The 12,582-nt window shown below is 48.3% G+C and overlaps 1 protein-coding gene across 14 annotated transcripts in view; it reads right to left on the bottom strand.

Moving 5' to 3' along the window:
* The window catches only part of LOC144511172 (transducin-like enhancer protein 3), a 74,712-nt gene that overhangs the window by 8,599 nt on the left and 53,531 nt on the right, over positions 1-12,582 (bottom strand). For 10 of the 14 annotated variants that reach the window (XM_078241215.1, XM_078241216.1, XM_078241218.1 and 7 more), the window contains 8 exons: positions 11,832-11,882; positions 10,430-10,582; positions 9,470-9,596; positions 7,727-7,902; positions 7,523-7,599; positions 5,670-5,919; positions 2,098-2,345; positions 309-456 (listed from right to left, as the gene is read on the bottom strand). In XM_078241215.1, coding sequence (XP_078097341.1) covers positions 309-456; positions 2,098-2,345; positions 5,670-5,919; positions 7,523-7,599; positions 7,727-7,902; positions 9,470-9,596; positions 10,430-10,582; positions 11,832-11,882 — 1,230 coding nt within the window. The remainder of the gene's footprint in view (positions 1-308; positions 457-2,097; positions 2,346-5,669; positions 5,920-7,522; positions 7,600-7,726; positions 7,903-9,469; positions 9,597-10,429; positions 10,583-11,831; positions 11,883-12,582) is intronic. The other 4 variants (XM_078241217.1, XM_078241226.1, XM_078241227.1 and 1 more) reach the window with 1 other exon arrangement.

The raw sequence follows: 12,582 nt of genomic DNA, 5'->3' as shown, positions 1-12,582 counted from the left end.
TCCTTCTCTGCTGCAAATGCCGACAAATCTATAGAAATCCCGCAACTGAACAAGGCTGCAGTGCATTGTCTACGTGTAACATTACCCCTTTAGCAACTTCAAAGCTACTTCCCCTATTGTGGGCCTGTAGTCTATGTAGGTCCAGTGGGAACAATGTAAATTGTGAAATAATCTGACCAGGTGCACGGTGTACTCAAGGAGAGAAAGTTGAGCGGCAGCAGTTTAATGACTGAAGATTTCTTTCAACCAGTGATGGGATTGGACGTTTACCAATACCAGATTGGCTTCATTTACTCTCAGACGCTTACCTGTGAGGTAAAGTCGTGCTGTTGGAGCTGCCTCCCTTCGCGCAGGTCCCAGGATCTGACGGTGTTGTCCAGGCCCCCCGTCCATAACTTTGTCCCGTCATGGGAGATATCAATACAACTCGCACCGTCCGTGTGCCCTTGAAATTGTCTAAACAACAAAACCACACATGGCGTTTCATTCTTCATCATGAACTGGCACCTCCTCCCAGCCCAGCTCCAGCCCTCAGGACAGACTGCTGCAGTCAGTCCCCCACACACACCCAAGGGGCAAGGAGAGGATTGGATAAGGAGTCTCCAATCATCACGGAGTAACCCGGGTTGACGCAATCTCGGTTAAATCGAACGTTAGACGGTGAGCATCTAGAACTTCCTTCATAGCTCACTGGTCATCACGCGGGTGTTAGAAATTTGGTACAAGGCGCTACCATACAAACTTCACCCAACTGTGAAATGCAGGATCTACTCTGCACTGGTCCTTAGCTGTAGGTTTCGGCCTCAGTGGGCAGGGCTACCAGGGGTGTACCAATACTCTCAGCTAGGGGTGTCACATACAGGAATTACTATTGTCCAGGGTCCACCTACTTCCCTATCTACCACCCCTATCATCAGATCAGAGGCACAATGGCACAGTGGTTAGCACTGCAGTCTCTCAGCGCCTGGGACCCGGGTTCAATTCCAGCCTTAGGTCATTGACTGTGTGGAATCTACACGTTCTCCCCGTGTCTGCGTGGGTTTCCTCCGGGTGTTCTGGTTTCCTCCCACACTCCAAAGGCGTATAGGTCAGGTGGATTGGCCATGCTAAATTGCCCAATTTGTCCAAAGATGTGTAGGTTAGATGGATTAACCATGGTAAATGTGCGGGGACAGGGGAAGGGCATGTTCTGAGAGTTGGTGCAGACTCGATGGGCCAAATGGCCTCTTTCTACAGTGCGATCAATGAGTCAATAAGAGAGCCAGACATAAGGGGAGGAAATCTCTGTGATGGAGAACTTTCGGAACCATGCACCCAAAGTGACCAGTCGCTCCCAAGCTGTGCTCCATTCACCACACATTATGTTACTCTCATACTGGATCCCAAGGTGCCAGCACCTCATGAGGCACAGGCAGCAGATGCTAACGGATACCTTCCTCAAGTTGATGAAACGAGCCAGGAACCAAGGCTGCTCTACACACACCTGGTGGTCATTAGACAATTGTGCATCGCAAGGGGCGACTGGAACTTGGATGGAAGGACAATGTCTCAACCACTATGAATCATATTACGGGACAGGAGGTGGTCATTCAGCCCATCAAGTCCATGCCAGCCCTTTGTAGAGCAATGCAGTCAGTCCCACTCCACCTGCTCAATCTCCAAAATCCCTCTCTAAAGCATCAGAACCAGAAACAAAATTCCAATTCTCTTCCTGCACCTAGTGGTCACTAAGACAGACTTTCATCTGTTTCCATTGCTAGTTATTCCCGGAACAGGGCACTGGTCTGTCACGAGGGGCTTATAGCTCGAGTGGTGCCACTTCACATGGCTGACCAGGAGTTTCTCCCACTCTTACCGCCAACCATTGGCATGTTTGGAAGGATTTCGCAGGATGATACTCAACCTGTTTGGCCGCATTAGGAAAGCACATTCCTCGACCATCAGGTCCTGGGGTGGGACACAAACCCAGAGCTTCTGGCTCAGAGGCAGGGACGCTACCCACTGTGCCACAAGGTTACCTCAAGAAACAAAAGGATCCGCCTGTCCAAGGAGCAGGAAGTAAGGACTGGATGACAGTAAGCTAGCCAGCAACCTCACCTTACAAGAGTTTGGTTGTGTAGATCCCAGACGGCTATGTTACCATCACTGCAACAGGAAAAGCAGACTTTAGCATCGGGGCTGATCGCCAACGCGTAGCAGGCCGGCGCAGAGGACGTGAGCTCAGCCTTGATCCTCGGCGTAGGGGACGCGAGGTCCCATATCGTTAACGTACTCGCCTCGCCTCCAACAATCAGCGTACGGCCATCAGGCAGAAGTTTGCAGGAACGGATGTAATTATCCCGGTTCTGGGGAGGAGAAGAAAAGTCAACTTAGACAAGATACAACAGAGGGCATCACTGCTGTGGATGACCCAGCCACGGCTCAGCGGGTAATCTACTCTCTACCGAGTCATGGGTTCGAGTCCCACTCCCACAGAAGCACAAAAGTTGAGCCAAACTCTGCTCTGCTGAGGGAGTGCTAACATTGTTGGAGGTGCCTGGTAGACGAAAAATGGAAGTGAGGCCTGGTCTGCTTTTGCAGGCGACTGTAAAAGGGTGCAGTGATGGGAGGAAACATTTCACACCAAGTGTAGTGGAAATCTGGAATGCTCTTCCCCAAAAACAAGGTTGAGGTTCGGTCATTTGAAAACGGAGATTGGTTAATGTGAGTATCAAGGATTGTAGAACCGAGGCGGCCAGCAAAAAGCCAAAGATATAGATCAGACAGCATCTAACAATAACAGAACACCGATGGGCTGAATGGCCTCTTCCTGCTTGTAACTCAAATCGGAAATACCCGTCCTCCTCAAGCAGTCACCTTTCGAACCTCATTTCAACACCTCCCCCCCAAAAAGGTTTAGTCTGATCAATCAAGCTCACTACTTGCTGCTTTCTACATGTTTTAGTGGCTGTTCCTACAAGACCCTCGAGAGGTCAAATCAATTATTATAAATCCTTGTAAACTGTTAATTTAATCTCTTTTTCACAATTCCAGAGACTGACACTATCAGATCTCAGAGGGCTGAGAATCCTAGACTGCTGGCATTCCATTAGAGTAACATCCATTTTGCTTTGTCCTCCTTCCTTCAGAAATAGGTCAGGGCAAGCAAACCTTTTGGGAAAGTAACTCTAGTTCATGAGACAGATATTGTTGTATTGAAGTTGTACAAGACATTGGTAAGGCCACACTTGGAATACTGTGTACAGTTCCGGTCACCCTATTATAGAAAGGATATTAAACTAGAAAGAGTGCAGAAGAGATTTACTGGGATGCTACCGGGACTTGAGTTATAAGGAGAGGCTGGATAGACTGGGACTTTTTTCTCTAGACTGTAGGAGGCTATGGGGTGATCTTATAGCGGTCTATAAAATAATGAGAGGCATAGATCAGCTAGATGGTCAATATCTTTTCCCAAAGGTAGGGGAGTCTAAAACTAGAGGGCATAGGTTTAAGGTGAGAGGGGAGAGATACAAAAGGGTCCAGAGGGGCAATTTTTTCACACAGAGGGTGGTGTCTGGAATGAGCTGCCAGAGGCAGTAGAGGCGGGTACAATTTTGTCTTTTAAAAAGCATTTAGACAGCTACACGGGTAAGATGGGTATAGAGGGATATGGGCCAAACACGGGCAATTGGGACTAGCTTAGAGGTTTAAAAAAAAAGGGGTGGCATGGACAAGTTGGGCCGAAGGGCCTGTTTCCATGCTGTAAACCTCTGATTCTATTGTTCAGGGAGACCATTCAGCTCCTCCTGAAGCTGCGACTCAGTCAGAATCCACATAATGTCCATTTGGATGATTTGGTGGTTTTTGTTCCAGTTACCAGCCAGCAAAGCCAGCAGCACTCTCACCCGTCAGAAGATTGTGGGTTCAAGTCCCGCTCCAGAGCGCAAAATCCAGACCGGTGCTTCCACCCAAAACTGCCAGAAGTGCCATCTTCGAAACAGGAGGAGGCCATCCAATATGATCGTGGCTGATTGGACACTTCAATGCTTTTTACACCCACTAACCCCCTTACATTGTGAATCAGAAATCTATCAATCTCTACCCTTAACATACTCTGTGACTGAGCTTCCACAGCCCTCTGGGAGAATTCCAAAGATTTACAACCCTCTGTGTAAAGAAATCTTTCCCCCTCTTGGTCCTAAGTGGCTTCCCCTGATTTGGAAATTGTGACCCCTGGTTCTAGATTCTACCAAATAAACCTGTGGGACTTTAACCTGGTGTTGTTAAAACTGTTGCTGTCTAGATTCTCCAACCAAAGCAAACATCTTACCTCCATCCACCCCGTCTATTCCTTTAAGTATTTTAGAGGCTCCAATGAGATCACTTCCCATTCTTCCAAACTCTAGAGGGGACAGGCCCAGTTTGTCCTCCCTCTCTTTATAAGGCAGTCCTACCATCCCAGGAACAGGTCTGGCGAACTTTTGTTGCATTCCCTCTAAGGCAATAATACTGAGGTAAGAGGGCCAAAACTGCACACAGTAACCTAGGTGCGGTCTTACCAACCTTCTATACAATTGATCAAGACCTCACTCCTCCTGTACTCAAATCCTCTTGCAATGGAGGCTAACATCCCATTTCAGATCAAGACATTAAACGGAGGCTCCTTCTGCCTTCTCAGGCAGACAAAGATCCCATGGAACTATTCTGAAGAGAAAGGGAGCTCTTCCCAGTGTCTTGGCCAATAGTAATTCCTCAATCGCCATTGCTACCTCGCTGATGTTGGTGAGGTCTTACTGTGTGTCAATTGGCTGCTGTGTTTCCTACGCTGCAACAGTGAATTCACTTTATTGGCTGTAAAGTGCTTGGAATGTTGCGTCATTGCAAAAAGCACCAGGTAAATCCAGTCTCTATTGTGGAGCCACACTGATCACTCTGTGCATAGAATTTCCCAACAGAGTTCAACAACCACTGGGTACCCCAGATTCCCGCTATCACATGGTCAAGTGTCCATCCACCATCACATAACCCTTTCAGAGATCTCTAACACAAACACACAAAATGCTGGATAAACTCAGCAGGCCTGGCAGCATCTGTGGTGAGAGAAACAGAGTTAACGTTGCGTCTAATCCAACTGCTTCAATGGGAAACTCTTTCTCTCTCTCTCTCCTCAGACCTGCTGAGATTATACAGCATTTTCTGTTTTTATTTCCAATTTCCAGCATCCGCAGTGTTTTGCTTTTATTCAAGAGATTTTTTTAAAAAGTTTATTTATTAGTGTCACAAGTAGGCTTACTTTAACACTGCAATGAAGTTACTGGGAAAATCCCCCAGTCGCCACACTCCGGCGCCTGTTCGGGTACACGGAGGGAGAATTTAGCATGGCCAATGCGCCTAACCAGCATGTCTTCGGAGGAAACCCACGCAGACATGGGGAGAACGTGCGGACTCCGCACGCATTGCGACCCAAGCCGGGAATCGAACCTGGGTCCCTGGCGATGTGAGGTAGCACTGCTAACCACTGTCTCACCGAAAAATCACCCCCCCCCCCCCCCCCCCAACCGAGCCCCAGAAGCCCCTTTGAGTTGATGTTAAAACCGCACGGCTCTTCAGAATAAGCTCCAATCCCGACAACATTGCCACTTTCAACTCTTCAAGCTATTGGAATGGATTCTTCCCCGCGTTTCACTTACTAGGCAGTCTAACTGGGAGACCGGGCTCTTGCTGCCTGGCTGACTGATGTCCCAGATTTTCACGCAGCCTTTCCCTCCGGTGTACACGTGCCTCGTGGGGTTGCTGATGGTGACGGCACACACCACCTCACCGTGATTTAAAGTGTTGATCTGCCGGGCATGCCGTGGGATGCCGGGTCCGATCAGGGCGTCGGGGGGGAACGGTACTGGCTGCATCTGCCCATCCGCACTCACGTGAAAGGAATACGCTCTGCGGGAGGGAAAAGAAAGGAAATTAAATTCAAGCTTCAAAAGGAAAAAGGAAATACTCAAGGTTCATGTTTTGAACAATTCGCACACAGCAGCCCTGGGACATTACAGATTTACTCAATCTCTCTCAGTTTTTAAGAGGCTCGTAAATAACGCACAGGAGGGGGCCATTCAACCCATCATACCAGTGCTAGCTTGCAAAGCTGTCCAAAGCGTTAAGAGGTGACTTAATAGAGGCATACAAGATGATCAGAGGATTAGATAGGGTGGATAGTGAGAGCCTTTTTCCTCGGATGGTGATGGCTAGCACGAGGGGACATAGCTTTAAATCGAGGGGTGAGAGATATAGGACAGATGTTAGAGGTAGGTTCTTTACTCAGAGATTAGTAAGGGCGTGGAATGCCCTGCCTGCAGCAGTGGTGGACTCGTCAACATTAAGAGCATTCAAATGGTTATTGGATAAACATATGGATGATATTGGAATAGTGTAGATTAGAGGGGCTTTAGATTGGTACCACTGGTCGGTGCAACATCGAGGGCCGAAGGGCCTGTACTGCGCTGTTATGTTCTATGTTAAAGCAGGTAGCACAGTGGTTAGCACTGCTGCCTCAGCGCCAGGAACCCGGGTTCGATTCCCGGCTTGGGTCACTGTCTGTGTGGAGTCTGCACGTTCTCCCCGTGTCTGTGTGGGTTTCCTCCGGGTGCTCCGGTTTCCTCCCACAGTCTGAAAGACGTGCTGGTTAGGTACATTGACCCGAACAGGTGCTGGAGTGTGGCGACTTGGAGATTTTCACAGTAATTTCATGCAGTATTAATGCAAGCTTTACTTGCGACTAATAAATAAACTTTAAACTAATCCCACTCTCATTCCAAGTATTTATCAAATTCCTTTTTGAAATTATTATTGAATCTGCTCCCACTGTTCTTTCAGGCAGCGTCTTCCAGATCACAACAACTCAGTGTGTGGATTAAGCATCGTGACCTTGTCTCTGTTTCTTCTATCAGTTATCCTGAATCTGTGCCCTCTGGTGTCCAGCCCTGCTGCTAATTGAAACTGTTTCTCCTGATTTATTCTGTGAAATCTGTTTACAATTTTGAACATATCAATTAAACGGTGGCACAGTGATTAGCACTGCTGCCTCACAGCGCCAGTAACCCAGCTTCGATTCCAACCTTGGGTGGAGTTTGGACATTCTCCTCGTGTCTGTGTGGGGTTTATCCACAGTTGAAAGATGTGCAGGTTTGGTGGATTGGCCGTGCTAAATTGACCCTGATAGCTTAAAGATGTGCAGGTTAGATGGGTTAGCCTTGGTAAATGTACGGGGATAGGGCCTGGGTAAGATGCTGTGTCAGAGAGTCAGTGCAAACTCGATGGGCCGATTGGCCCCTTCTGCACTGTAGGGATTCTACAAACTAGTTAATTAACCATCTCGGCTCCAAGGAGAACAACCCAGTCTCTCCAAGTAACTGCCAGTAGTCAGAGTCCTCGATCTTGTTTAAGGTAAATGGAACCCCCCCCCCCCCCCCCCCCCACCCCACCCCACCCCCACATCAGCAACCCAAAAGATAAATAAATTCGGAAATGATGGGAAAAAGAGACTTACGGCTTCCCTCCAGGAATGGACGCGAGGCTGGCGGGGAGACCCGGAGCCCTCATGTGGGAGTGGGGGTCAAACCCAACCTGTTGAGAGATGCAAGGCACTATTGAGTTTACATTCCGGGTCAGGCACTGCCAGGAACAGCGTGCTTTCAATTTAGAAATAAATCTTGAGTAATTGTGATAAGAAAGAGCGAAGTTCATTACGTACACCACCAAAGCTCACCATAGGAGATCGGTAAGCCGCAGCGCTCATCTGCGGTGAGATGCTGTGGAGACCGGGATACGCCCCCGGACTCGTCAAGGTGCCGTTCATTTCGTGGTGAGACATCATGGCAAAGGGGGCGTACGAACCGGCTAGCGAGATTGGCGCTCGAAGGGTCGGCGCTGGAAACCAAACACACGCACAAAGTGGATCAGTAACTCCCCGGGCAACTCATAACCGGCTGCATTTATACAGCGCCTCACCGTGTGGGCGCCTCCCTCCCTCCCCCAGGGCACATACAAGCGACGTGCATTTAGATAGCACAGGTAAAACAAGAAACCAGCCCAAAAGGTGCTTCACCGAGTTAGGGTCGCCAACCCTTCAAGTTTTGCCCCGGAGTCTCGAGGAATTATCTCCAGGAATCTGCTAAGAGTAAACGTCTGGGAGATACTCAGGAGCGCACACACGCACGCGCGCGCACACACGCGCACACACGCAAACCTCAGCAATTTGCATTCACAAAAGTCCATTAAAAATCAGGAAAACAATCTACCTCACAGAAGCATGATCAAATTGACGAATCATAGAATCCCTACAGTACAGGAGGCCACCATTCGGCCCATCGAGTCTGCACCGACCACAATCCCACCCAGGCCCTATTCCCAAAACCCCACACAATTACCCTGCCAATCCCCCTGACACTAGGGCCTATTTAGCATGGCCAATCCATCTAACCCGCACATCTTCAGACTGTGGGAGGAAACCGGAGCACCCGGAGGAAACCCTTGCAGACACGGGGAGAACGTGCAGACTCCACACAGACAGTGACCGAGGCCAGAATTGAACCTGGGTCCCTGGCGCTGTGAGGCAGCAGCGCTAACCACTGTGCCACCCCAATTATGATGAGGGGGAAACTCATTCAGCATTTGTCCAGTGAACTTGAGAAAGGATAAAATATTCTCACGTCAGGCTGATTAAAACCCAATTTCCAGGTTACATACGTCGTAAAAAAAAAAACATTGACCCAGCATTCATTGCCTTTTGTGTGAGGGGATTCAAAACTTCTACCATACTGAGGAAGAGTTCCCGAATTTCACCCGAATTATTACTGGTCCTAAACGCTACAATCAGTGGAAACTATTTCTCTTCATCTATCCCATCCATTTCCCCATAACATCTCGAAAACTTTGATCAAATCACCCCTTGACCTTCCAAATTCCAGGGAACACAACTCTAGGTCGAGAGCGCGGCTCGGTGGCACAGTGGTTAGCACTGCTGTCTCACAGTGCCATGGAGCCGAGTTCAATTCCAGCCTCGAGTCACTGTCTTGTGGAGTCTGCACATTCTCCCCGTGTCTGCATGGGTTTTCTCTGGATGCTCTGGTTTCCTCCCACAGTCTGAAAGACACGCTAGTTAGGTGGATTGACCATGCTAAATTGCCCTGTATAGTGTCAGGGAGACTAGCAGGGTAGGTATGTGGGGTTATGGGGATAGGGTCTAGGTGGTATTGCCGTTGGTGCAGGCATGATGGACTAACGGTTCCGGGTTGTATAATTTAACCCTTGGAATCGCAAGTATTAACTACTCTGCACTCCACCCAAGGTCAACATATCCTTAACTAAGCCATGGTACCAAAAGCTGCTCGGAGTTGGTTATTAGCAAGGGGTAATTTTCCCGTCTTCAATAAGCCAGAGCCCATTCTGTTAACAAATAAGGCAAACCCAAAGGCAGAGAGGTGGGCACAGTTACCTAATGAGTCCATGCCTGGGGGCTTCCCTGGTCGCAGCCCTGGTGTTGAACTGGTACCAGGGGTTGGGGCATCGTTGCGTGGAGTTGGCGTATTTGACTTCAACCCAGGGGTCGACGACTTGTCATTCTGGAAAATAAAAAGGGAGAAAGCTTCAATACAGAGTGAGGGTGGAGCGCAAGAGCGAGCGTTTATACTGAAGCCTCTCGGGTCCTCAGGATGTTTTAAGCATTTAACAGCCAAATAAGTTCATGATGTCATTTAAGATCACCGTGTAATATTGTGGTTCTGAGGGAATCAACCTTGCCACTGCCTTGCTTAAATAGAGAAACTTATTACTGCTTCTGTTACTAACCAATCACTGATTTCACCCCAGAATTATTCAAATGAAGTGCGATGACAAATTGCTATAATGGCCAGTGAGGGTGAAACATGGAATGGGCAAGTGGGTTAGAAAGCAGCTGATGTTATTCTGTTATCAGTACCGTGAAAGAGTTTGTCTATAATCCACAGAAAAAACACTTAATTTTTTTTATTCATTAGTGGGACATGGGCGTCGCTGGCTGTCCAACATCTATTGCCCATCTCTAGCCGCCCTTATTCAGAGGGCAGTTGGAGTCAACCCACATTGCTGTGGCTCTGGAGTCACATGCAGGTAAGGACAGCAGATTTCCTTCCCTAAAAGGGACATTAGTGAACCAGATGGGTTTTTCCAACAATGGTTTCATGGTCATCAGTAGATTCTCAATTTTTTTATTGAATTCAAATTCCACCATCTGGTGTGGCGGGATTCGAACCCTGGTCCCCAGAACACTAGCCGAGTTTCTGGATTAATACTTTAGCGATAATGCCACCTCTTTCAAACGGAAGAGGTGAGTTTTAAAGACGAGGTGACAATGGCCAATCTTTTGATTGGTTAGATGAGAAGAGGAGGCAGACAGACAGAAACAAGTGGCACTCACATGGCCCATATCTTTCGTCTTGGAGGAAGGTGTGCTGCTTGATGAAGCGACGGAGGCAGGGCTGTTGGGTGCGTCCTTCTTGATTCCACGCGCCTTGTCCAGACCGTTCTCACGTGGAGAGTGCGTGGGGCTGACACGAGGTGTGGCAGGATCCTGCAGTGTTCAACAGGGACAAAAATGTTGAAATGAGGCACGGAGAAAAGGTGACGACGCAATGGTTCAGACACAGACGGATAAGCACAGCAAGATCCCATTGTTGTTAGTGTCACTCCAAACCCTCCCGTGCCATGGATTGCACAGCGAGTTCAAAAGGTCAAACTTCCAAAGTTCATGGAGGGAGGTCAACTCTCAATGCTTCTTTTCCAGCTCAGTTTTCTCTCTTCCACCCATCAGCCCCCGCTCTACCAAATCCAAAGGCCCCGTCCTCCTGCCACAGTCGTTACTCGGACGCTGACAATCCTCCCCTAACTCGCCCCAATCACCTGCCTTGCAGGATGAGGTTAGAAGGAGCCTGCCAATAGCCATTCACTTAACTGAATGCAATGCTTTCAATGATGCAGGGAGGGAGAAGAGGAGAAAGTTTTAGTGCAGCGAGTCATTGTGATCCAGAATGCACTCCCTTAAAGGGAAGAGGGGACACATACAATAACAACAACTTCAAAAAGGAGAAACGAATATTTCCTTGAAGCAAAGGCTTCAGGGTTATGAAAACAAAGCAGGGGGAGAAGAACGAATTGGACAACTCAAAGAGCTGAAACCGACACGATGGGCCCAATGGCCTCTCTGTGCAATGGGAGTCTGTGGAGGACATTGGAGCAGGAACGTTGGCCAATTTCCACCCTTCCCCCTCATTGGAAACACTGACCAACTGCAACCATTTTGGATGCAGTCTGCATTGGCCAGGCATCAGGCGCTATAGACTCGAGTGGGATTACAGCATCCAGTGCCAAACAAGACGGCAAATTCATCTGGAGAGATATTCAAGGACATGACCGACGGTGATATAACAAGGACAAAATAGACTAGATGCATGGGAGAGGGGGGAATGGAGAATGAAAGACAAACATTAAGAGTAATTCTGGGAATATCTTTTGGCAAGACACAAAGAAAACAAAAGTTAAAATCTCCCACGGGAAGAAACTTTGGAAATTTGACAAAGTCATTCTTTTCCCAAAGGTTTTGGATTTGAGAGGTGGAAGAGATGGATGCTGGGAAGGGAGAGGAAGGCTCCTCCAATTCGTTGGCCAAACATTCAGCACAAGTCTCCTTGAAAAGGAACCTCAGCGGGTTAAGGTTGAAACAGTGGTCTCCGCTGCTCCGACATTCCCACCCACACACAAATATCTGCATAGGAGTCATAAGGAATACCACCTAACGGAAAAAACACATAGCTGTTTCTTACCTCATTGGAAACATCCACGACCAAGTCATCACTCTTATCACCATCACTGTCCTAAAGAGAGAGAAACAAGTCAGAAAGGCTTGTAGATATGTTTCAAATGCTGGGGGGGGGGGGCTGAAAATTAAAATTCAATGCAGCATAACAGAACTTGCCTTTATATAGCGCCTTTCACAACTCCAGGAAGTCACAGTGCTTTACAGCCAATTAAGAACTTTTTGAAATGTCACTGATATGATGCAGGAAATGCAGTAAGCATAAGACACACAGCAAACAGAAAGCAGCAAATGGCATGTTGGCCTTCATAGTGAGAGATTAGAGTACAGGAGCAGGGAATGCCTTGCTGCAGTTACATAGGGCCTTGGTGAGGCCACACCTGAAACATCGTGCACAGTTTTGTTTTAAAGTTTATTTGTGTCACAAGTAGGCTTGCATTAACACTGCAATGAAGTTACTGCGAAAATCCCCTAGTCGCCACACTCCGGCGCCTGTTTGGGTACACTGAGGGAGAATTTAGCACGGCCAACGCACCTAACCAGCACATCTTCCCGGACTGTGGGAGGAAACCTACGCAGACACGGGGAGAACGTGCAGACCCCGCACAGTGACCCAAGCCGGGAATCGAACCCGGGTCCCTGGTGCTGTGAGGCAGCATTGCAAACCACTGTGCCACCACATTAGCATCATCCAAAAATGTAGATGGGCCATTGTTAAACAACCTACTTTGAAGGGCAACATCTCTGGCAGTGCAGCA

Source organism: Mustelus asterias, chromosome 24 (genome assembly GCF_964213995.1).
Source record: "Mustelus asterias chromosome 24, sMusAst1.hap1.1, whole genome shotgun sequence".
Taxonomy (NCBI): domain Eukaryota; kingdom Metazoa; phylum Chordata; class Chondrichthyes; order Carcharhiniformes; family Triakidae; genus Mustelus; species Mustelus asterias.
The sequence above is the reverse complement of the archived record's forward strand: the minus strand, read 5'-3'. Positions and strand labels throughout refer to the sequence as shown.